This window comes from Pangasianodon hypophthalmus, chromosome 7, assembly GCF_027358585.1.
Source record: "Pangasianodon hypophthalmus isolate fPanHyp1 chromosome 7, fPanHyp1.pri, whole genome shotgun sequence".
Taxonomy (NCBI): Eukaryota; Metazoa; Chordata; class Actinopteri; order Siluriformes; family Pangasiidae; genus Pangasianodon; species Pangasianodon hypophthalmus.
The window spans coordinates 2,393,208-2,420,222 of record NC_069716.1 but is presented as its reverse complement, the minus strand read 5'-3'; the positions used below and the strand labels follow the sequence as shown (position 1 = coordinate 2,420,222).

Below are 27,015 nucleotides of genomic sequence, written 5' to 3'. Positions count from 1 at the left end.
GACGTCATACTCTGAACTCAGAGTTGAGGAGAATTTCCAAGTAGGTAGACACTGTTTTGATCATTACAAAAAATATATAAAAAAAAATTTTTAAAAAAGAAAGAAATTGTTTTGGTAAATTTAAAAAAAAACCAAAGGATTTACACACTGAACTCAGAGAGGAATTGAGGAGACTTTTCCCAGTAGGAATTCTTTATTTTTTTCCGAGTACGGCGGTTGGAAAAACAAGCTATAAAGTTTAAAACTTAAACTCTGATTTTTTATCATAAAATAAATGAAACCTGGATGTTGTTGTTGATCACATGTTAATTATTTAAGCTGTTCAGTGGGATGTCTCCTAACTTCAGGAGTGTGTGTGTGTGTGTGTGTGTGTGTGTGTGTGTGTGTTACAGCATCGCTAACAGCTCTGACAGACCTAAATGTCAGTAAAGTTTCTCTCTCTCTCACACACGCACACACACACTCTCTCTCCCTGTCCTTTTCTATCTCTCCTTTCTTTTGTCATTTTATCTGCTTTTCCTTTTCCCACCTCCCCCCTCAGAGTGCACCTGGGAATCTCATCCTCGTCTCTCTCTCTCTCTCTCTCTCTTTCTCTCTCTTCACTCCGACATTCCTGTCCCGCTCCACTTAACGTTTTTCAGCGCCTTGTCTCAGGGGCCTGATGAGTCTCAAACACATGTGTCTCACTGAGATCTCTCTCTCTCACACACACACACACACACACACACACACACACGCACACTGAGAAACATTCTGAGGTGAGAACAGACGGCAGACCGAATCAGCTTTTATCTCCCTGTCTGTCTTTCTTTTTTTAATCGCTTTCTTTTTTCTTTCTTTATCCGAGGCAGCAGCTGAGATTCTTTTCCACAGAGAGAACTTTCTAGAAGGTTGTTAACATCCACATTTTAAAATCCAACAAAAAAAATGATCATTAACTCATGATAATTATCATTATAATTACTGTAAACACTCAAATATTTGTGAATTTTATTTTTTAGGAACACTATAATGCCCAGATCTGGATTGTTTTATTTTATTTTATTTTTGTTGTTTTGTGGAAATTATTATTATTATTTTTAATTTTCTTAAGGGTTTTTTTTGTTTGTTTTTTGCATGTTAATACTGTTCAGTTCACAGAAAATGATTAATAGGCGGTTCAGATGACACGCTGATGGATTTGTTCTAAAATGGATCATCAGGTTTTACACAAACATGGAGTCCGTGTCAGCTCAAGAGCACTCTGTCATTAAAGCAAAAAGGGGACGAACCAAGTACTAACAAACTCTTAAATTCTTTTTGTAAGATTTAGATTCTATTTGTAAGATTTTTCTACTTTTCATAAGTTATTGCTGATAATCTTATTTGTAATGAAACTTTTGTGTTAAATTGCGAAAGAAGCCAAACAGAAGCACGTTCACTTCTGCTCTCAGACGTAGGGCCTCACTGTACATATATACTAAATACAATTCTATAACAAATCATTCAATTATTATTACTGTAACAAATACAATAAAATATATAATAAATACACTAGAAATTAACATTAAATTAAATAAAAAGTCACAAATTCTTATCAAACACTTGAGAAAGATACATGCTCTGTCTATAAATTTTATTTACATGTTGAAATGTTTTAGCCTCGACACTTTAGAGATTTATGTACACAGGTTTGAGAATATTTTTAAATATTTTGGCTAATTTCATTGTCATTGTGGACCTTTTTGCTTTGTCTGTGACCCTATTAGTGATTGAACAAAGAAAAAAAGAACAAAAAACAAGAAAGAAAGAAAGAAAGAAAGAAAGAATATATGATGTTTCCAAACAAAGCAAACAAGGTCTCCGCTGTTTCCAAAAAAAATAACAAAAAAAGACACAAATGTTTTTGATGTACTTACACATAAAACCTTAAAAGATACTAAAAGTTAAATAAAATAAATCAGTATTTGGTGTGGCGTTATGGAGAAGCACCTCAGTTCTTCTCTCGCTTCTGTCTCGGCAGGTACAGAACATTCCAGAACAGACTCCGTGGTGTGTTTCCGCAGATAAGATTTCATATAAAAAACACTTTAACCCCGTGTACGTTTCCTTAAATCCAGATTCTCCATTTAAACCGAACTCTAAAGCAACTCGCCTGTGTTTAAAGTCACCGTGTGTCACGTGTTACTTCATCTACTTTATTCCTCGAATTGTGTTAATTAAACCCTGACGAGCTTCACGTGTCAGAGCCACGTGTCCACTCCTACAGGCCGCAATTAAAATTCCCACTTGCTGAGAGAGATTAATGTGAGTCGAGGTCAGATATAATGGATTTCATTTTAGTGGAAATGAGATATGAATCCGTGGCCGCGCTCATCTCTGCCTCGCTGCATTAAGTTCAGTTCTGCGAGAATGGAGTCCAATTGAACCTTTTTAATGCGCTGGAAAACGTTTTGTGCTTTTTTCCTCCTTCAGCAGTTTTAATTAGAGGCACGTGTCCAACATTCTGAGACGAGACACTGAATTTTAATAAGATCTGACCTGAAATGTACAGTTAAAGAAGACTGAAACAGGATTTAAAGCTGTTTCAATGTAATGCATGTTCTTAACTAGCACACAGGCCACGCCTCCTTTAATGGGACTCACATGCACACAGGCCACGCCTCCTTTAATGGGACTCACATGCACACAGGCCACGCCTCCTTTAATGGGACTCACATGCACACAGGCCACGCCTCCTTTAATGGGACTCACATGCACACAGGCCACGCCTCCTTTAATTGGATTGATACACAAAAGCTATTTGGCCTTCGTTGGGACTAATAGGTACAAAGACCACACCTTCTAAATTGAGAATGACAGGTACATAGACCACACCTCCTTTCACTATGACTGCGACATGCAGACCACACCTTCACTGTGACTGAGACGCACACAGGCCACGCCTCCTTCACTGTGACTGAGACGCACACAGACCACGCCTCCTTCACTGTGACTGAGACGCACACAGGCCACGCCTCCTTCACTGCGACTGAGACGCACACAGGCCACGCCTCCTTCACTGTGACTGAGACACGAAAGGCCACGCCTCCTTCACTGTGACTGAGACACGAAAGGCCACGCCTCCTTCACTGTGACTGAGACGCACACAGGCCACGCCTCCTTCACTGTGACTGAGACGCACACAGGCCACGCCTCCTTCACTGTGACTGAGACGCACACAGGCCACGCCTCCTTCACTGTGACTGAGACTCACACAGGCCACGCTTCCTTCACTGTGACTGAGACACACGCAGGCCACGCCTCCTTCACTGTGACTGAGACGCACGAAAGGCCACGCCTCCATCACCAGAAATGAAATAAGAATGTTCACACCTTCAGAATGTTTAAACCTCTAGTTCATGATTTTAAAATTTATTAACAGTTTAAAAAATGTTTATAACATTTGAATAAATACAGTATATTTAATTTAGTCATTAATTATTAATGAATATTAATTACTATGTATTTTACACCATATTTCATGAATAAAAAAAAATAATAAAATAAAATAAATCACACAGGAGTCTGTTAAAGATTACAGTATACACTTGTCAGTTTATTGGTCACCTTCGGCAGTAAGGTGTGTGTGTGTGTGTGTGTGTGTGTGTGTGTGGGGCGGGGGTGTGTGTGTGTGTGTTTTGCACTTGGTGCACCTTCCATATTTGGCCTCTCACTTTAAAACAGACTCTTTTTTTGGCTACAATAACACAGAAATACCATGTATTCCAATCTAGATTATTACTTTTTTTCCTTTTTTTTTTTTTTTTTTTACATGAATATCAGATGAATATCCAAAAGTGTAAAAGGATGGGTGTGTGAAGAGTGGAGATAAGGCTTTCCGTCGTCAAACGTCGACTTCCCAGGACGGACGAATTCCCGGGACACTAAACCGCATATGGAGAGCACACTTTCCAAAAAAAAGGATAATTGTATATATAGATTTATAGATATAGATTTATATTTATTTTTGAAGCTTAAAAGAGTACAATTGAGACTTCTCACATGTGATATAACCTACGCAATGTCTGAAAGAGTACGATTTAGGCCACTGCTCTCCTAAAAAAAAAAAAAAAAAAAAGCAAAAACAAACATACAAAAACAAACAAACAAACAAAAAAAATGGAGGACAGCTCCGCTCGGTACGCTGCTTTCCGAAAAAATATAATTGTACAGATTTAGGGAAAAACACCTGACCGCACACGCACACACGCACGCCCACGTACGAAATAGAAAAAACAGTCATGTCTAAAAGAGTAATATTGCATTTGTAATGCACAAAGTTTCCTGTACAGTTGGCTTCCCGGTGGTGTGTGTGTGTGTGTGTGTGTGTGTACAAACATCTAAAGGGCTCGTTGAATATCTCCATTGTTGTTTTTTCTCGTTTGTACAGTAGTGCTGTAAACAGGCACACGCAGGATCCAAGAGAAGCGATTGTCCATCATCATTGTCATTGTCCTCATCCTCCGGTCCTCATGTGTGTGAATCTTTTAAATCCGTCTCAGTCCCGCTGAGAAGTGTGTAGTCTTTGCGTCCGGGCTTGTCTCCGGAAATTCGGTTTCCCTCTCTGTCTCTTTTGGGCCTGGGGGCTGCGGCTGCCCTCTGTATACACACTTCAGGAAATAGAGTCTGACTCGATGCTCGAAACATGATGCTCTTTTTCTCCGTCAGTTGGACCGATTGTGCAAAAATCACGCCGTCTCTGGGATGTCCACACGGAACGAGCTAACAAATCCTTTTCCGCGCTGTGAAACGAGAGGACATATGCAGATTAGGACACAAAATGCATAAAAATATGTGAAAGTTTTAAATGATATCTTACACATGTCATTTAAAATCATTAAAATAACTTAAGAAACTAAAAAAAAAGACTAGGAACATAAAATATTATAAAATATAAAGCCATAATGAATATGCATGAATATGCAAATTAAAGACGCCTCCCATGCTTTCCTGCCATTTTACACAGCTACTCGGCTAGTTCAGTCCTACAGCGCTAGCTCACATCAACAGCTGATTTCAGGATCTGATTCTCAGGCCAAGATTTTACTACATGATCTGCCATTATAGAACAATAACTACTGTTACTCTTACTGTTACACTCCAAAGCTGGTTTTTCCCATATTTTTACATTCACAATTTATTGACAATTTTTTTTAAATTCATTAAACAACACCACGTCACACATTTTAACATTTACCGTTACGTTTAAGGTTGTGGAACGAACATAAAACAGTTGATCCCTCACCTGACCAGCCTCTCTTTTTTCTCTTTCGAAGTTAATAAGACAAAAAGACTCAGCTTTTCGTGTTACAGAGAAACCGCAAAGCGTAACCTCTTAAATAAAAACTGACTGCTACAAAGGGTTATGCGACGTCCTGGGTATAGCTGAAGAAAAAACATTTGGTCTGTGGTGTGATTAAAGAGACAAAGGATTTGAAAACCGGTCTATAGCGTGGATTAGAACTGATCTGCATGCGAGGTGGTCTGGGAAAACCTGTCCGATGTCGCTGGCAAACAATCAAAATAAAAAAAAAATTGACCCAAATACAGGAAGTGAACCAAAGATGTTGTGTGTGTGGTTTTATTTATTTATTTATTTATTTTGTAGATATGAGCTGCTAAACTGAGCCACAGAATGAAGCTGTGAAAATGTTCTGGAAATTTGGCCTGATAAACCAAAAGACAAAATAAACGCTGGATGGATCCACAAACTAAACATTTCTGTAATTATCTAGTAAAGTGTTTAGTCCATGTTCTCAATGCTCGGGTGATTTTTATGATTTCTACACACATTTGGTAAAGGATTGTCCACTTTTTTCTGCCGTCGTATTTCTGACCAATAAATGAAGATTTATTTATTTATTTATTTATTTATTTAAATCTCTAAACGCACCTTTTGTTCATTTAATTATCTGGAAACCAAACCAAATGAACCAAAGGTATCAAATTCGCTCAGATTCAGATGAATAAATGTAAAAGCACCATTAAAGAAATCATAAATACAGATTTTTGTTCCAGAAGTGTTTTCTATTTACATAAATAACGAGTCCATTTAACAAACGCGTCTGTAAAAACAGGCAGCCTGCCTAAAGAAGATTTAACTGCTAGCTAGCTGTGATTTCCGTGCACAATAAATGTTACGTTTTAATGTTTTAATGTTTTAACGTTACATTTTAATGAATGTTTAATTCAAAACAATTTATCGGTTACGTGAAACAGACATAAGCATATTCATTTTTTTTCTTTGTTTTGTAAATAAATACCAGCGGTCAACGTATCCATGATGCTCCTGTGCTGTTGCTGATAGTGTAGAGATTCAGCAGGAAAAGTAGCAAAGGTTTGAATGCTAATTTTGAAAAATAGGAAATTTAGCACATAAAACCCAACTCACTGAAAGACTCAGCGATTATTTCAGCATGAACTGAGATCAGTCGAGTCGCGACTCAGATTTACGTCAAGAGATAAGGCTAGAGAGATTAGCGTGGATGATGCTTGCAATCATGTGATGTCATTACTTGTTTTCTTGTTTTCTATTTATAATATTTTATATTTTATTTATTACATATTAAAGCTCTGTTTTCTCTTATGGAGGTAAGCAGACTTTAAAACGCTTTATACCACAGCGGTATTGAATTCTGGACTCTGGTTTGAATGTTTTGAATGTTTAATTCAAATCACAGATTTATATTAACGCACACGTTCTAATACGTTATCGTTTCTATAGTAACAGCTCATTCAGAGGGACGGCAGACGCTCCACTTAAAACGTGTGTCGTTGATATGGAGATTTATTAACAATTATGGAAGGAGTCTCCAGTGTCAGTTCTGTGTAACGATCAGTAAGTTTTCCACCACAGGAGTGTTGTGTCGGTAACACAACAAACGTTTTTGTCTTATTAACTGTAAGGAAGAGGGGGAAAAAAAGAGGGAAGGACTGGTTAAAAATCTGCACTGTAGTTTGACGAGAGAAAGAAATGATCCGAACAGGGTGCTCATTAGTTAGCACAATATCTCCTGAAACACAACGTCACGCTTAGAGAGTTGAGACGCGGCGATGCTGTGAAGACGTTGAGGAAATTTGCTCCTGGTTTGAATATGTTTACATCATTAAAGTCATTTCAGTTCAGAAAACTTCTTCGAACATTTGCCTTAAGGAATTCTCTGTTTTAATACACAACGTGTTTATTTTTTAATAAGACTGAGCTATGTCCTTCACTTATAAACACAACGTCTTTGATATCAGCCTCGATACACTGACGTTAATTATTTTATAAACTGCGGTACGTTATATTCTTTACACATAAACACAATGTCTGATATCAGCCTCGATACACTGACGTTAATTATTTTATAAACTGAGGTATGTTATATTCTTTACATATAAACACAATGTCTGATATCAGCCTCGATACACTGCCTTTCATTATTTTATAAACTGAGGTACGTTATATTCTTTACATATAAACACAATGTCTGATATCAGCCTCGATACACTGACGTTAATTATTTTATAAACTGAGGTACGTTATATTCTTTACACATAAACACAATGTCTGATATCAGCCTCGATACACTGCCTTTCATTATTTTATAAACTGCGGTACGTTATATTCTTTACATATAAACACAATGTCTGATATCAGCCTCGATACACTGCCTTTCATTATTTTATAAACTGCAGTACGTTATATTCTTTACACATAAACACAATGTCTGATATCAGCCTCGATACACTGACGTTAATTATTTTATAAACTGCGGTATGTTATATTCTTTACATATAAACACAGTGTCTGATATCAGCCTCGATACACTGCCTTTCATTATTTTATAAACTGAGGTACGTTATATTCTTTACATATAAACACAATGTCTGATATCAGCCTCGATACACTGACGTTAATTATTTTATAAACTGCAGTATGTTATATTCTTTACATATAAATACAATGTCTGATATCAGCCTCGATACACTGACGTTAATTATTTTATAAACTGCAGTATGTTATATTCTTTACACATAAACACAACGTCGTTGATATCAGCCTCGATACACTGACGTTAATTATTTTATAAACTGCAGTAGGTTATATTCTTTACACATAAACACAACGTCGTTGATATCAGCCTCGATACACTGACGTTAATTATTTTATAAACTGCAGTATGTTATATTCTTTACACATAAACACAACGTCGTTGATATCAGCCTCGATACAGTGCTATGTTTAATGTTTTTTTATGAAATTAAGATATGTCATGTGCTTCATGTATAAACACAACCTCTTTGATATCAGCCTCATTACACAATGTATCTCATGTACATACAAGCTCTTTGTCTTCAGCTTTTTTCCCCCCACATGAATCTGTTTACGCTCTTTTGTAAAACGAACAAGATAAAACACCACAAAGCCCCGGGCGATCAGGTAGGGCAGCTTTGCACAAGTCACATACATGCACCGATTGTTGACACGATCCGTGCGTGAGACAATTGTAGAGACACGAACTCCGTGTCTCTGTGTCTCATTTTGTTTTGTTTTATTTCATTTCTTAGTTATTTTGGGAATAGTCCATCTTGAGTGTGTCTGCGCTCGCTCTCTCCACTATCTACGGATAAAAGGATGATCTTTCTCTGGCTTCTTCTTTCAAAAGAGGAAGAGAAACCATCTTTTATGCTTTCGCTCTTCAAAGAGACGCATTCCTAAAGCGAAATATAATGCATTACACACACACACACACACACACACACACACACACACAAAATAATAATAATCTGCCCCCGAACATCTTCCCAGGGTCTAAAACATGCAAAACTACTCTCAGAATCAGAACAGGAAAAAAAATATATAATTTAAAACAATAAAAAAGAGGTTGAGCTGAGGTTTTAGTGTTAAAAAAAAATCATTAATAATTTATTTATATATTATACATATGCTAGCATGACATGGATTATAAATGCTTTTGCTAAACTAGAACGTTCATCTGAATCCGTGAATTTAAATAAGGAGATATATTTAACATTAATCAGGGATGGAAAAAGATGGAGGGAAGTGGAAAGTAGGCATGTGCCAATTATCGTTTATGCAAAATAATGCGATATAAAACAATATATGTATCAGAGACACTTTAATAGATGAATAATATCCCTGCATTTCATATTTATAAGCTGCATGGATTATGTGTTATATGATATATATACATTATAGATATATTTTTTTTGCATTTTTGTTTTTTTTTTCCTGGTTAAATAATTAAATTTTGTAGACATTCACTTCTTAAAACTCCTAGCTTATTATTCAATTATGCATCATAAACCATATTTTTCAGTAAGTAGTATGAATGTATTCAGTAACTGCAGTGAAATTCATAAAGTGTGTGTAGTTATGAGAATAACCCACTGACATATCCTGGAAGTTACAAACTATCATTTAGATCAGGGTGGAAAAAGTGCAGAACAATAATAATTCATTAAAAGTCACGGGGAAAAATTCGGGTAGTGGGTCAAAATTATACTCAATTTAATGAAATTTCATTTAGCCAAATTTTTGGTAGTGAAAAAAGAATGAAAAAAATATATATATTAAAATAAAATAAAATGTATATAATTATTTTTTAAGGCATTCAAGCATAAATCAACTCAGGTATTTCAAAATTATTTTAAAATAATATTTCTTTTCTTTTTTTTTTCATCATGGTCTGGAAATTTGCAACACTTCATACGATTCAGTTCATATAAAAAGTTACCAAGGTTAAAGTTAGGGGCGGAGTTAGGGGTGGAGTTAGGGGCGGAGTTAGGGGTGGGGTTAGGGGTGGGGTTAGGTTTGGGGTTGGACTTTTGTTTGGATGCTAAAATTAATAAATAAAGATAATACACACAGGAACGCACATGATTGATGATACTTTTTTATATAATGAAAGAGTTAATAAACGGACAAATTCATTTTAAGTCATTTTTAGTTCATTAGTTTATTATTTATTTTGAGTTAAAACTAAAATGACTTTAGTATTAAAGAAGATGTACTTTCCATCTCAGCGCCTATGTTTTTATAGTTTTGTAGTCCAGTTTCTCATTTTATTTAATAATTGATCATGTAAAGTCTATTATATGTTAGTTGTATTGTAAAGCTGTATAATTTGTAATTTCTCTGTAAAGTGACCTTTGGCTTAGTTCGAGAAAGGTGCAGTAGTATTAATATTACATGCATTTTTCAGTAGATCTTTATTAATTTATTAATTTATTGATTGATTGATTGATAAATAACCAAACTATAGTTTATTTTGGATAAAAGCATCTGTGAAATGAAGAAATGTGACATAAAGGCCAAAATGTCCAGCATGTTCTGGTGAAGTGTTTGCGTTCCTGAGATGGTTTGACCCATTTAGGAGGCAGTGTAAGGAAATCTGTCTTCCTTGTTTTGGCTAAATTTGAATAAACATCGCAAGTATCATTGTGGAAGACGGCGATCCCATGTTTGTTTTCTCAAGACACGACTCCATTACATCTCGAAGCTTAAATGTATTAACTGAAACCGCTTGAGGTACACTTGAGGAAGGCGATGATGAAGAAATGGTCGTGATCTGGTATAAAAGCAGCACATGCCTACTGTAGAGATGAGGAGATGGATGGATGTGATGAAGGAAGGAGGGAGTGCAGGCAAGGAAGGAAAATCGAACAGCACTTCACGCCAGAGGTTACAGGAGGAGCTCCGTGGGACTAAATTTAGCTCTGAGCAGGTCAGATAGAGGGAAGGAAAAGAAGAGAGGAAGAGAGGAAGAGAGAGAGAGCGAGAGAGAGAGAGAACGAGTGGGCGCTCTGCGCTCTGCCTGTTCTCGGATACTCACACAGATAGTTGGCTTTGTAAGGCGTGCGCGAGTTAGACAGGAGCGCATGGAGCTCTCTGGTGTCTAGCGTGGAGGCTTGGAGGTGCTGTTGGTGTTGGTATGTGTGGAGCGGCTCTTTGCCGAACGTGGAGAATGACTGATCGCCCGTGAACGCGTCACCCTCAAATACCTCAGAGTCGGGCACGGCGTCCATGCCAGGCACGTGCAGGTTGCTGCGGTAGTCTGCGCCCTGCCGAGACTCGGTGGGCACGAAGCTGGGCATCCAGCAGCGGTCCGAGTGGCCCAGCGCCTTACACTCCTCCGTGCAGTTCGAAAATAGATCTGCTCCTGCAGGAACACAGAGGAAAGGGTCACGAAAACTAATCATCCAGTGAACAAACCAAGGTGCAAACATGCCACATGGACAGTCCGGTTAGTCAGCACCGCTGCATAAAGTTTAAATGAGATTTGCACAATTTTCCACTCCACATGTAATCCATCCACCTGGACGTTTAACTCCTTAGCCACGAGGCTAATCTAGCTAATACACAGGCAATTTTATGTAGCCAAATAAATTCCCACTAATCCAGATTTATTTTATGAACATGATCCAACTACTCAAATAGGCTCATTTTAGAAATAATAATATTTTCCCTATTGATTGGAGAAACAGTGCTTTTATTCCTGAACTCTCCTCTCACAGCACACATTTCTATTAAAACTGTCATGATCTCATTTTTAATAAATAAATCACAGAATAAGAGTGAGTGTGTGACAAACACCCAGCTTTTAGCTACAATTCCACCATCGAGCTTCGGGAGGCGGAGCCTAGCAGGCTGAAAGGGAAAAACTACGCTGAAGGGGAAAAAATGTTTCCTGTTTTACAAGATGGCCGCCATCCTAACATTTCAGCCTTTATCTACATTTCTGGATTACAGCATGTCCCAGTGTCAATTAAATTTTAAGTTTAAATTGAATTTTATTTAATATTCAAACATTTTGAGTGACATAAACGTCCAATAGCTCTGAAGCTCGGAAGTTAAAGAAGGAAACTTCAGGCACCAAACGTGGATGATCGACTAAGTTTTGGGTAAAGTGAGAACAGCCTTTACATTTTGTGTTATATAAATATTATTAATCCCCCAAATTTAGACACAGTTGTGGCTGAAGTAATTATGCTACTGTGTAATATTAGCAATGTATGGAAGGAGTCTCCAGTGTCAGCGCTTTGTAACAGTCAAAGATAAAGCTGTAACGTTAAGGTTTCAGACATCTCCAGGACAGAAGAGTTTATTCTTCTTTGAGATTTCTCAGTAACAAGTGACAAGCTGCATTTATTTATTTATTTATTTATTTATTTATTTATTTATGTCTTATTAACTTGAAAAAATGAGGGAACGATTGTTTATAGCTGCTCTAACGTCAGTGACAACATGACCTAACCTGTTTCATGGTTCCATGGTTCCTGTTTCCATAACATTTAAACGTAACTTTAAACGTGTCGTTCCATAATAAATAAAATAGCTGTGGTGTAAGAGGAATAAAACGCTCAGAGCATGCTGTTATAGGAAATTAATACTGTTCACGGTGGTAACAGTGACTCGCTTCATCACACCACACTGTTGTTGATTATTTTCCTACTACAGAACATCACAGAGTGTATTTTTTCCCCTTTGTTAGGTTTATGTTTGGTGAGAAAACATTTACTCCGCACTGGAAATGGTATCTGTAATTTTCTTTTTCCTTCTTCCTGTAATCGGAGCTCAGGGCTGTGAAAAGTCCACAGGAATGAGATGAAATTGGAAACTAGAGTTGTGAGAGTGAACAAGTTTGGGCAATCGAATCATTTGGTTTGGTTAATTTATCTTGTTATAACTGATATTTGAAACTAAAATTCAATGTTTGATTATCTGCTTTTGCTAAACCCACTCAGTAAACAGATGGAGTCTATATTAATAGATTTATGTCTACATTAATATTGTGTGTTAGTGATGAATAAAGCACTGCAAGTCTTTGTGCACTTGTATAGACAGTAAACAATCCAAATCACGTAACAAAAGCAAGAACCAGAAACCAACATGTTTCCAACAAACATATTTCACATTTTTATAACAAATTGTCACTTTGTTTATCTGTGAATTTCATGTGCAGCCATGATATTCATCAGCTTCCTGCAGAGACATCACATTGTGTGTTGTGTGAATTTTATATATAATATGACAAAACTTTTTTTTTTTTTTTTCTTCACAGCAGCTTATAATCAAAGCGTGAAGAGATTTCATTTGAATCCGTATTGACTCGGATACGGGCGGCACGTCAGGACTCGTCATCGCCAACATTCCCACACTTTTTCATTCGAGAATTAGAAACCTGATGAAATGTAATACCAGTCATTCAATTTGAGCGTATTTAAAGCCGCGAGCATGAAATTGCTTCTGCGCTGCGGGCTCTGAGGAGGAACGGCAGGGTTGACTTCTGCTCCGTTTCCTTTTCTGCACTGACTTAATATGTCGAATTACCTTGATCAAAGCGTGCGAGGAGACATACACTGAGCCGAGCGATTTTTATTCTCTCTGTTTGAGATCAAAGCTAGGTAGAAAAGCTAGGACGTCAGTAAAACCCCGCAGATAAAACCCTGTCTCTGTCTGCGTGTGTCTCCTCCACCCTGTTCTGCTCCGACTCCCGACACGCCTTCACCTCGCAGACTGAACAAATACGGCAAGCTCATGTCCCTGACGCAAAGCAGAATCAACCAACCGCCTGTCACGCCTCAGCACATCACTCAGGCACAACGAAAGGAAGCTTTTTTTTGTTGTTGTTGTTGTTTTATTATTTTTTTTTTCAAGATTTTTTTGCTTAGCAGAGAAATCAGAGACGCTGAGCGAGCCGGTGCTTTAATAAGCAGAATAAGCAAATAATCAGAAAGCAGAGAAACCAAAGCACGAATCCAGTTATCAGCCCACCAGGTGTAAGCTGTTCAAGTGTGTGTGTGTGTGTGTGTGTGTGTGTGTGTGTGTGTGTGTGTGTGAGAAAAGTGAACACTTCCAAATCCTCCTTATCCTACTACTCTATATCATAGACAACGAGTAATTAGGACTGTGTTAATGCCGAACCTTTTTAAAGTAACACGCTAGAGGAACGTGTGTGTGTGTGTGTGTGTGTGTGTGTGTGTGTGGGTTTCAGGGGGCATGTTTTTCTATCTTGGTAGAGACCAAATGTCCCCACAAGGAAAGAAATATCTGATAGTGTTGACTAAAATGAAATGAAAACTGAAAACTACTTTTTAACATTTTTTAGCCAATTAATTATTTAAAAGAAAAAAAATTTGGCTTTTAATTAACTAAAAAAAAAGCCAACTGGTTACTGGGGTGAAGAATATGCTGTAGCATAGCATTAATTAGCTGCATTAATAATTATGTCAGGGGAAGGTCCTCGCAAGGATAGGAAGACAAATGTGTGTGTGTGTGTGTGTGTGTGTGTGTGTGTGTGTGTGTGTGTGTGTGTGTGTGTGGTAATCCTCAGACAGACTGGTCAGCACATAGAGTCTTTGCGTTTCTGCTCTAAAAGAGGATTAGAGTCGTTCAGCAAGCAAAAAAAACGAAGCGCAAACAAATCTGTTTTCGACGTCGGTCCAATTTCGATGTCTGTTTACACGTGACTGTCGCAAACGCTGGTGTCCTCATTAACACAACCCCGTTTAGACGCCGTGGCGACGTAATTATTCGTCCTTTTGGTGTATTATAGAGGGAAAGACAGGTGAGAGGCCAAGGCGCGAGTGACGAACTGAGAGTTTGATATTTAGAAAGAACAAGATAAGGCAGTGAAAGGCCAAGGAAATCTTCCATGCTGGTGCAATCACAGTGAGACATCTTGAAATTTCCCTGACATTTTCAGAAAATTAAACGCTTCATGTAATATTCAGCTGTCTTTTTATTTTTTTGTCCTCACAGAAAATTGGAAAAGTAATTATATAATTAGTTTACAAGAAAGTTTGAGATGCAGATCTCCCTATAGTAAGGGAATTGTTTTACACAGCTTCGCATATGCAACACATAAACAATGAATTAGCTTGTGTGTGTGTGTGTATATGAGTGTGGGTGTATTTGGAGGCAGAAAGAGAACCCGATGTGCACGCTGATGAAGAAATGACCCGTTTTAGTGTCTCCGTCGTGCCCGGTTTGCTCTGTTGCACTCTCCGGCTCGGAAGCTATGCGTGGCCCGGCCGGGATAATAACCTTCATTTGCTAATTGGTATGCACGGGTCTAGAAAGAAATTACTGATCACTGAGCTGTTTCTAGGTGCTGCCGTGAAGCGCAATCCAAATGAGGGATTTGGGCCACAAAGGAAATGTCAGATGGAGAGAGAGAGAGTGAGAGAGAGAGAGAGAGAGAGTGATAGAGACAGGGAGAGAGGGAATAAATCACTGATGTATATCCTGCACGTTAAATAAAACAAAAAAAAAAACATTAAATTAATCTGCAATGCAATGCTGTTTGCTGTTTGCCTGAATGAAAAAAAAAAAAAATCCCTAAAGCATTTTTTACAAGAAGAGCACAAATTAAAGAGGAGTCAGACCGTATGAAGTGCATCGTACAGACTCGGGTCTCGAGATCAATTTTTTTTTTAAAAAAGAAAAAAGAAATCTTGCGAGCTCTCATTAAAATGAACAAAGCTGGCATGCTTAAAGATTCCCTGACAAGTCAGTGTGTTTTCAATTATCTTAATTAAACAAGATAACTTTGCAGCACAGCAATTAATTAGAGGGAAAGAGATAGAGAGATAGAGAGGGAGAGAAACAAGCTTACAAATGAGGAAGGAGATGCTTTATGTTATGCAAGAGATGAAAATGTAAATACGATGCACCGTCCAGATGGAACTCTACGTCTCAATCAAATATAGCTCTACGTGTTTAAGTTTTCCAGGAAATAAAAAAAATATATATATATTCTGGGCTAAATCAGAGTCAGTGGTATATGTGCACCAGGATAACGACAAGAGGGCAAGCGCTCAGCCAAAAGACAAACTGATGGTAATCAGACGCATCTATTTGGTTGCATTTATTTGTACACAGCTATGTCATAATGAGCCTACATGAGATTACACTCACTTCGCAGTGCTTGCTGTGTGACTGTCACCCGACAGCAAAACTGCCTTCTCTGCTCGCCATGATAACAGAATAAACACTGATGAGAGCGAGGCAGAGCTCAGCTGAATCCCAAACGGCTCTAAATTAGATACGGAAATCGTTATATTACTTCATTTCCATATGCAGCGCAGTGATATAACGCCATTATTTAAAGCGAGTTCAGTCCTGAATCGCAAATTGCCTTCGGTTATAAATATAGTGTGCACTTTGATACCACAGCACTGTTGAAATCTCTAATGTGATTGGTCAGAAGGTGTGGTGTTGATTTATTTTCCATACCAGCAGCTTCAAATCTGAAACCGTTTCTATAGCAACAACTTACACATGGACTTAAACGGATAACAAAACCCATATAAACATTGATATGATGATCTTTTCTCTAAGGAGACGTTTATTTATGGAGCATTTATGGAAGGAGTCTCCAGTGTCAACGTTTTGTAACACTCAAAGGTAAAGAAGCTGTAACCTTTTGTTTTTTTTTCAACAACCTGACAGGCTGCAAGGTTTTTTTTTTTTTTTTTTTTTTTGTTTTTGTTTTTGTCTCATCTTCACAAGAAAGAAAAAAAAAAAAAAGAGAGGCCGGGGGGGAATGACTGTGTAGCGGCTAAGAGTAACTAAGTTGTCACAAGTAACCATAAATGGATAAAAAGTACAATTTGTCCTTCTTTGAAAATGAAATAAAAACATTGTAATCTTTGGCAAATTGCTGTAGCATAAGAGGAATAAAACACTTCAAGGATGTGAATGTTATAGGAAAGTAATCAACGTCACAGTGGTAACAGTAACTCCACTTCATCACACCATCCTTTTGTTGATTATTTTCCTGTAACAGCATGATATGAAGTGTTTTAGTCCTTATTATTTAACTCTAGTTAGCTCAGTTATAGCAGAATCTTATATAGGGTCTAAGGTCCATATTAGACAATCCATAATATTATACATAATATACATATTGTACACTTATGTACATAGAGAACGGAGAGCTGAATCCCAAAATGGGGCCTTGTTTGACACGATATATATTACATAGGGTGAAAAGACTGCTATATTACACTCTACATAGTGCACTAGCTCCTTTATTAGAGACATAGTACACTTTGCAGGGTGTAAAAGATATTATTTCACATATATCATGCACTTACAAAGGAAATGGGGAGGTAAATCCCAAAAGACCCCCTGTTCGACATGAAGTGCCCTAAATAGGATAAAAAAACGTTATTATTTCATGCCTCATGTGGCAGACCTTTATTGCAAAAAAGATAGCTGGGTCTCAAATGGATATTTAGTGCACTCAGTAGTGTGGAAAAAATATTATTGCTTAATTTATATCACATATTGTACGCTTGTAGAGAAAGAAGTCCCAAATGCCTGGTTAATAGACGTGAAGTGCACTAAACCGGGTAAAAACAGTGTTATTACATACCCTATATACCATATAGTGCACTATATAGGGTGGAAGAGCCACTATATCACTATAACAAAATATTAATGTACTACATTAGACCCTTTGTAGTGCACTTACAGTATATAAGAAGAGAGCTGAATGCCGATTTGCTACAAATGTAGTGCACTACCTGTGTTGTAGTGCACGTCTATACTGGACATATGGTGCACTACGTAGGGTGCAAAATCCATTAATTCACCCCCTAGGCTGTAAATTTAGAGCTAAATCCCAGACGTCACCCTAATGGACACTATACAGGCTGTTATATCACAACCTATATAGTGCATATAAGTAGGAAGCAAGCAGCCATTTGGGATTCAGCGTGAAAAGCGCAGGACAGCAGAATGTGGGCGAGGGGAGGAGGGGATGAGGGGAGTGAGTAGTCAATGAATTGCTCGTTTGTTTGCTGCGCAGCCTATTTGGTCGTGTTCCCACACAGTGCATGGCAGACCGCCGGCCTGATCTAAATTCCCTCGCGTCTCTCGAGTGGCCAGTGAACGAATGAAGGTCACGCTACAGCAGAACTTCATTATAGAGAAGTATTTACAAACAACAGGATTACATACTGCAGGATTAGGGGCTATTGTTCCAGAACAAAGTTTCCCACGAGCACGAGGAGACGACAGATAGCATCTGCATTAGCTTGGAATGTTGGCGAGCGAAGATGCTGACGAGCGTTAAATATCCCGGCTTTTCAGGACCATTCCTCAAAAACTGCTCTTAACCAATCAACGTGTAGTACAAATACCCCCATCTGTATCTGTATCTGTATCTGTTTACTTTGGACCAACATGTTAGCGTTCTCCACCACCACCACCATCAAAACACCAGCTGAAGGAATACCTTCTGGAAAAACGCTGTTTGTAGCTCCAGTACACTTCCACAGATGTGTAGAATTGAAGACAATGAAGCTGCTCTGGCAACTCGTGGTGGCCTAAACACCTCACTAACACACTCTATGTTGTTGTTGTTGTTGTTGTTTTTATTATTGTTTTTGACGCATCTGTATTTTACATATAGAACTCCCTGTCCAGTGGTTGTTTCACGCACGTTTAAATGGTCCTAATATGTTCCAATGTTCTACACTCAAATACTCCAACAACAAACTCCCCATTTACAAATTCCTCCAGTATACACTGTATATCCAAACACTTCATATCCAAATACCCAAATATACAGGTTTCTACATCTAAACACCCCCTACATCCCTATAACACCCACACAAACCCATTTATACAATAAATCCAAACACCTTTTACACACCAAATACTCCAAAAACAAACACCTCTTATACAAATACCACAGACACCAACATACACACATTTACAGTGAACATGCAAACACCTTTTACACCTAAACACTGCACCAACAAACACCCTATATACAAATACCTCCAGCAACCACATCCATCCATTTCCATTGTACTTTCAAACACCTCAAATACAAATACCTCAGTATATAGTTTTCTGCATCTAAACACTCTCTACATCCCTACAACACCCACACACATGCATCTGTTTCCACCATACATCCAAACAATTTCTACACACATATCTCCAACAACAAACACCCAGATACAACCATTTCCACCAAATATCCAGACACTTCATATTCAAATACCCCAATGTACACCTTTCTATATCTAAACACCTCCTAAGCATCCAAGCTTCCATCCATTCTACACCCAAATACTCCAACAACAAACACCCCTTGAACAAATACTTCCAACATCCAAATTATGCATCCATTTAAACTGTACATCCCAACACCACCTGTACCCAAATACTCTAACAACAAACACCTCATCAGAAATACCTCCAACACCCAATTACTCCAACAACAAACACCCTATATACAAATATCTCCAATACACACGTGCATGCTTCCATTTACAGTGTACATCTAAACACCACATATTCAAACACCCATAAACAACAGCAACTGTTATATGCTCAACACTGGACTATATCTACACCCATTTACCTACATACAAATATCACGCAAACACAGCAAACAACACCTTATAGTCATAAAGAAAAGGTCTTCTCAAGGGTTCATGGAATGGTCAAGAGTTCTAACTTCCTACATGTGCTCTACTTGTAATCGGTTTCTGAAAAACAAAAATCATCTGTTGGAAGGTTCTAGGGTTTATAGATCTTTTAAGCGTTCCTGCAAAGGGAGAAGGCTTCCTTTTCTTGGAGAATACATCCAAATAACTCCGAACAACCACTCTGTACATCCAAATACCACCCAAAAACTAACACCTCTTACATCCAAACAACACTCCAAAGCAAACCCCACCTATATTCAAACACTACCAGAAAACAAACACTCCTACACCAAAATACCACCCAAAATAAACCCCTACAAACACACTAAATTACTCTCCAAATCCAAAAACCATCCAAAAACCAAACATCCCCTACAACCAAATACCACCCAAAACAAACATCCCCTACAACCAAATACCACCCCAAACAAACACCTCCTACAACCAAATACCACCCCAAATAAACACTTCACTACAACCAAATACCACCCCAATCACCTTCTACAACCAAATACCACCCCAAACAAACACCTTCTACAAACAAATACCACCCCAAACAAACACCTTCTACAACCAAATACCACCCCAAACAAACACCTTCTACAAACAAATACCACCCCAAACAAACACCTTCTACAACCAAATACCACCCCAAACAAACACCTCCTACAACAAAATACCACCCCAAACAAATACCTCCTACAACCAAATACCACCCCAAACAAACACTTATATTCAACACCCAAAAGACTTCCTATATCAAAATCCCACTCAAAAACAACTTATCCAAACACATCAGGATACCACCCAAATCCAAATTCCACCCAAAAGCAAAAAAACAAAACCCTACATCCAAATACCATCCCAAAAGTCACACCCCAAAACACACCAGAATATTCCTCAAATTCAAATTACACCCAAAACAAACAATTTCTACATCTGAAAACCTCCCAAAAGCAAAAGCAAAAAAAAAACCATCCAAATATCATCAAAATACCCCCCTGCATATATACCCCTCTACAAGAAATACCTCCCACATTCAACCACCTTACATCCAATCAAAAATCCAATCTCACATTAAAGATGTAGTACAAGAGCACAAGCAGTTATTTCATGCCCTGTGTAGTCGGGAGTAGAGAAACTGACTCTTTACATCAAACACTTCCTTGTTCAGCTTTAACACACACACACACACACACACACACACACACACACGAAGTGTCCTGTCTCACATACAGCAGCATCCTGTTTCTAACTGTGATAATTAGCCACAGCATAAAAATAGCACCTTTAATAATACAGATTAATATGAAGTACGCTAGTAGCCTGTCAGATGTTAACACCAGCGTTAGCAACACAACACAGTGCTGTGAAATAAACCAGCGTTAAACTGAGAGAAACTCGTGAGGACTGACCGGAGGAGTGCCCGCGATGCGTGGCGTCATGATCGCTGTCTCCCTGCTCGCTGTCTCCATGTCCACTGTCTTTGGAGCTCACAATGTCCGCCTCCTGGAAGGCCGAACTGGAAGAAGAGGAAGGAGGAGATGTTCAGTGCTGTGTGACTCTTGGAGCATGAAATGTTTATCACCAGAAAACTTTTTCAACTGGAAATTAGTCCAAGATTAAAGGAAAAGAAAAGAAAAGCAAAGAAAAGAAAAGAAAAGAAAAGAAAGGAAAAGAAAAGAAAAAAAAAGTGTTTTACCCTATATACAAGTTTAACTTTTGTCATTTTCCTCAAAAAACACAAATCAGTGCATGAGACACAAACACATGGAAATAGTTTCAGTTTCTGATCATGTGTTCATGTGTCATCATGTGTCAGTTTCATTTTCTGATCATGTGCATTCCAATTTCAAGAAACTTCAAGTGTATAGATAGCAATGATATTTTCTTTTCTTCATATTTTCAACTTTGAATCATTTTTATGTTTTATTTTTGAAGATTCTTCTTTTGACTCATCATTATCATGGTCAGGATTTAACACATTTCTTCAATGAGCCATTTTGTCAGTAATGTGATTCATAAAATGTGACACAGAAACAATATCAATTCCAATACATTTTGCTAAAAATGTTAACAATGGGCGGTGCAGCAGGGACAGTTTTCGCCTCACAGCTAAGATGTGTGAAATTCCGTGTGTTCTTCCTGTGTCCGTGTGGGTTTCCTCCCGGTTCTCAGGTTTCCTTCCGTTTCCCAAAAACATGCCAAGTGCATTAGCTAAGCTAAATATTCCCTGTGTGTGAATGTATGTGATGGACTGGTGTCCCATATAGGATATATTCCCACCTCACACCCAGTATTCCCGGGATACATTCTGGATTCACATGGAATAACGTGCTTACTGAAGATGAGTATTTCCATTTGGTTGAAAATGAATTAGAATTAGAACTAGAATGTAAAAGGATGATCAGACGCCATTTTGGTGATTTCAGGTGCGACGGTGAGCCTTACCTGTTCACACGCCTCGGTCTGTCCACCAGGTAACTGAGCTCGGCACGCTGGTGCTTCGTCTGGAAGAGAACAAGATCTCTGTTAATGAAAAACATGCTGCAGATGGTGGATGGAGACATTATGTTGTCTGTGTGGTCCTCACAGAGATTGTTTATGCAACACTGTATCAGGTAATTCACCACTACAGTGAGGACTATGATCTCTAGAATTACAAAAATATTTAATAATAATGATAATCATAATGATTATAACACGCATGGATTAGATTCCCAGCTCCCCTGAGCTCCAGGAATTTGTCTTGCACCTATTCACAGCAGCTCCCTTATAGACACATCTTTGTTCCTGTGAACCTCCGCAGCACCGTGACTGGCATCGATAATATAGCTCTGCGTGTGTGTGTGTGTGTGTGTGTGTGTGTGTGAGAGAGAGAGAGATGTTATTAAGTGTGTAAGGAAGTCCTTACGCACTGACATACACGGGGAACAGACTCCTAGCGGAACAAATGGCTTTTATACATCTGTGTTGTTTCTGCAGACCACCGTGTTTGCAATTTCTGTTGGTGGATGTAAAAGCTTTTTTTTTTTTTCTTTTCTTTCATTAAACCCATATCCAAGGCCATTAGCTGTTGAACCGCAGTTCATTAACCGGATTAATTCAAACCTTGACATAATAATAATAATAATAATAATAAACATATAGCATGACTTCATAATGTTCTTCATATTATTTTACAATTAAAATAAATATGTTACATATCGGAACTTACATTAACGTCGTGGATGTTGTGCCAGGAAACCATCTTGACTCTCATTTCTCACTCACACAACTTTTATATTTGATAGAATACACAGAAAACGAACATGCAGCCCTCTTTTTCCATTCAAGTTCATCGTTTTCATACATTTTGGGAGCTATTTTTAAATAAATAACAGGCCAAAAATCCAGGTCAGATATATGACTATTAATATTGTTGGTCAAATCTAACTAATAAGGAAGTCATATAACAAACAAAATGGCTGATTCTTACTATTTTGTGAAAGTCCGATTATTGTAGGAAATAGCAAAAGCTGCATCTGAGGTTCCTTTCTAAAACATTTCTTTTCGACAAACAGTATGGATTAATCCTGTCTACTTGCAAAATAATATGATTTATACACGATTTAGGGCCACAAAAATAAAAAAAACACCACCTAAATTAGGTTTTAGTGTTGATTAGAGTAAAAGTACTTAAGTGACTCAACTCTTGGAGGAACTTTTACTAAACTACTGTGGAATACATTCAGAAAGTGTTCATTTACCACCTACAGAGCTGCATTAGCTTTTACAGTGCTGAATTAACACTTCAGTTTAACTTTTATGGTGTTAATCAGATATCTACAGTCTTCATCTGTGCTCAGGTCATTTGCTGTGCAGCTTTATTCGGCCTACAGAATGATCAGGATCAGAATGATCACTGCAGTAGAAGTTCTTCGGATCATTTTTACTTTTGAATCTTAAATATAGGCGTTATTAAGGTTGAGAAGTAGGAAAAGTGCTCTATAATTAATGATGATAATGTTTAGTATGATTACCTCGCTGGACAGAAGGCTCCCGTTGGAGATGATGTCCGGTTGCTGTTGCTCCGTGTATGTGGTGTGAATCCCCCCTCGTGGGCTGTGCTCGGTGTCCGTGGCCGCGCGGCTCGCTCCCGCTCCGCACGCCTTCAGGAAGAGCAGGTCGGTGTTGGCGGACTCGGGAGTGAGGCAGACCTGGTAGCAATAATTCTGACCGCGTCTCAGCGAACCGAAGCTTCCGGACTCCTCAACGGGCACCTGCGCGCTCCCGACTCCACAGCCAACTCCAGCGTGCGCGCTCACATCTGCCGAGTTCGCGCTCTGCACCAGCATGATGTCCGACTTGCTGAGTTTCTTCTGCTTCTTCTGCTTCTTCTTGCTGGCGCCGTTGCCGCTGCTGACACCGCGGGATGATCGCGCCTGTCGCCCGCAGCAGAAGCAGCAGGACGCGTTGCAGCCTGCGTACACGTTCAGCTTCTTGTCTTTGCGGCAGCGCACGGCGAGGGCGATCATGGCGAGCAGAAAGATGAACGACACCGAGCCGAGAGCAACGATCAGGATGAGAGTGAGGTCAAGGCTCGCGTCTTTGGCTCGGGCCGCGCCACCGCGCTCACGCTCTCCTCCTCCTCCGCGTCCCTCAGCTGAGGCCGCCGCCGGAAGTCCGTCCACCAACGCGACCTGAACTACGGCGCTGCACGAGAGCGGCGGCTGGCCGTGATCACGCACTTCCACGAGCAGCTCGTAAAGGCGCCTCTGTTGGTGCTGCTGCGCGTCCCGTTTGGCTGCAGACACCCTACGAGCCGTGCGCAACTCCCCCGTGCGCCAATCCATGCGGAACAATCCGTCCTCGTTCCCGCGCTGGATGCTGTAGGAAAGACGCGCGTTCTCACCGTCATCTGCGTCCGTGGCGACTATGCGTGTGACCAGGTAGCCCGGTTCGGCTGAGCGCGGCAAAGGCTCTCTGGCTGTCCCGTTTTTGCCCAGAGGCGCGATCACAGTCGGTGCGTTGTCATTTTGATCCACTACGACCACGTGCACGGTGGCGTTTGAGTGCAGCTCGGGGCTTCCTGCGTCCCGCGCCTCCACGGTGAAGCTGAACTCCTTGAGCTGCTCGTAGTCGAATGAGCGCAGCGCGTACAGGTAGCCGTTTTCTGGGTTCACGGACACGTACGTGAGCACGGACATGCCCTGGATGTCGCGATCCAAGACGGAATAGGTCACCCTCGAATTATCGCCGGCGTCTGGATCCCGTGCGCTCACTGCGTAAATGTAAGCCCCGGGCACGTTGTTCTCCGTGACGTGCACGTCGTAAACGGGCTGCGAGAACGTGGGCGCATTGTCGTTCTCGTCCGAGACACGCACCTCCACGGACTTGCTCGAGGAGAGCGGCGGCGCGCCCCCATCCCGCGCCGTCACCGTCACCGTGTACGCCTCGGCGACCTCGCGGTCCAGCGGGCCATCCGTGACCACAGTGTAGTAGTTCCCAAACTCTGATTTGAGCCTGAACGGCACGTCGCCGAGGATTTCTACGCGCGTTCGCCCGTTATCTCCAGAGTCCTTGTCGGTGACGCTGAGCAGCGCGATCACGGTGCCCGGTGCCGCGCTCTCGCTCACAGACTCCGTCACGGTGCTGAAGGCGATCTCCGGCGCGTTATCGTTGACATCGGTGACTTTCACCAGCACCTTGCAGTGCGCGGGCACGGCGTTCGGCCCCATGTCCTTGGCCTGCACGTAGAGCTGATAGAGGCTGCTTTCCTCAAAGTCCACCTCGCCGCGCACTTCGATGCGGCCCGTGCGCGCGTCCACGTCAAACAGCTCGCGCGCGCGGCTCGACACGTGACTGCCGAATGAGTAAACCACCTCGCCGTTTGAGCCCTCGTCCGAGTCGGTGGCGTTGAGCTGGATCACCAGCGTGCCCTGGGGCGCGTTCTCGGCCAGGCTCGCCGAGTACACGGCCCGGTCAAACGTTGGCACGTTGTCGTTGGAGTCGAGAACGCGCACCACCAAGAGCGCTGTGCCTGTGCGCGCCGGTTGCCCTCCGTCCACCGCCGTGAGCACGTAGCGGTGCACCGCCTGCTGCTCTCTGTCCAGAGGCTTTTCCAGCACCAGCTCTGCGAACTTGTTTCCGTCCGTTTGCGTCTGCACGTCCAGCGCGAAGTGACCGTTTGCCGTGATCTCGTACGTCCTCAGCCCGTTGCTGCCCACGTCCGGGTCGAAGGCTGCTTCCAGCGGGAAACGCGTCCCGGGCGTGGCGCTCTCGCTGATCTCCACCGTGACGTCGCTCTCCGGGAAGCTGGGTGCGTTGTCGTTCACGTCCGTCACCTCGACTTCCACTCGGAAGAGCTCAAGCGGATCCTCCAAGAACACCTCCAGGTGCAGCACGCAGGACGCGCTCTGCTTACACACGCGCTCCCGGTCGATGCGCTCTCGCACCAGCAGCGCGCCGCTCTCCACGTTCACGTCCAGGTACGGGCTCCCGCGTGAGCCCGGTGCCGTCTGGAAGCGGCGGGAGGCCAGTTTGGTCAGGTCCAGCCCCAGGTCCTCGGCGATGTTGCCCACGAACGTGCCACGTTCCGTTTCCTCCGGTACCGAGTAACGAATCTGTGAGGCGACCCTGTGCGCCAGACACAGCGCGAGCCAAAGCAAGAGCATCTCCATGTCTACTTAATCTATCCTCAGGGATAAATAAAAAATATATATATATACAAATATAAATGTAGAAAATAAAAATATGGAGAAGTTGTAGGGGGCGGGGGGATGGGGGATAAAAAAAATTACCCCCGCAGAGTCGCGCGCAACACAGCAGCAGTCATCATCACGGAACAAACCGGAGTGATGTCCCTGTTCTGGTTTTTTTTTTTTTTTTTTTTTTTTTTTTTCCTTCAGAGCCTGAAAATCATGTTGTCCGTTGTTCCGGTGCAAACGTCTCACATCACAAACAAGAAGAAGAAAATAAATAAAAATACTGAACAGATGACTGAGCTTTGGCTTCACACTCGACGGGGATGTTTTGATCTTGCACGAGCGCACATTCCTATGATGACAAACAGTTCAAAAAAAAAAAAAAAAAAAAAAGAATTAGGTTGAGATAAGAATAAAAAAAATCATAATCCACAGAGTGAAAGAAAGAAATCCAGGGCTTTCTATCTGATGATGAAGATGATGATGAAGATGATGATGAAGATGTTAGTCCGCTTATTTTGGCCGCTGCTCTGTTCTCCGTTGACTCAGAGCTCGCGGCGCTACTGAAGCTCGAGCGCTCGGTTGTCCGGGGTTTTGTCCGCGCTCCCGCTCTCAAGAGCCAATCAGAACTCTCGACGCGAATGGAGCGCGAGCTGCCGTTAGACGCGCGCGACGCCACTCCAGTCAAAGCCCCGCCCACAAGCGGCGAGAAAGTGTCAAGCCCCGCCCACCGCGATGCTCAGAGCCGCTGATCAACTGGAGAGAGAAAACCCTAAACACCTATCACTTTTTTTTTTTTTTTTTTTTTACACCTTTAATCATTTTATTTTCATTTATTTTTATTCAG

At 40.5% G+C, this 27,015-nt stretch overlaps 1 protein-coding gene across 2 annotated transcripts; it reads right to left on the bottom strand.

The window, feature by feature from the left end:
* Nucleotides 1-3,756: 3,756 nt before the first annotated feature.
* On the bottom strand, nucleotides 3,757-26,771 carry pcdh10b (protocadherin 10b). Of its 2 annotated transcripts, none has more exons than XM_026947445.3 (5): nucleotides 23,505-26,771; nucleotides 21,934-21,992; nucleotides 20,898-21,004; nucleotides 11,032-11,189; nucleotides 3,757-4,763 (listed from the first exon to the last, which is right to left on the bottom strand). In XM_026947445.3, exons 1-5 carry the CDS (start codon nucleotides 26,142-26,144, stop codon nucleotides 4,710-4,712), a joined length of 3,018 nt encoding a protein of 1,005 aa, XP_026803246.1. In that variant the 5' UTR covers nucleotides 26,145-26,771; the 3' UTR covers nucleotides 3,757-4,709. The 2 variants fall into 2 exon arrangements, with proteins under 2 accessions (XP_026803246.1, XP_026803245.1); XM_026947444.3 differs by having other exon boundaries at nucleotides 10,863-11,189; nucleotides 23,505-26,769.
* Nucleotides 26,772-27,015: the final 244 nt, after the last annotated feature.

Excerpts from the sequence above, each read along its gene's own strand:
- pcdh10b (XM_026947444.3), bottom strand. The coding sequence starts at position 26,144 with ATGGAGATGCTCTTGCTTTGGCTCGCGCTGTGTCTGGCGCACAGGGTC. Across the intron at positions 21,005-21,933 it reads AGACCGAGGCGTGTGAACAG|TTCGGCCTTCCAGGAGGCGG; the intron begins GTAAGGCTCACC and ends CTCTTCTTCCAG. Across the intron at positions 11,190-20,897 it reads GCATCGCGGGCACTCCTCCG|GAGCAGATCTATTTTCGAAC; the intron begins GTCAGTCCTCAC and ends GTGTTCCTGCAG.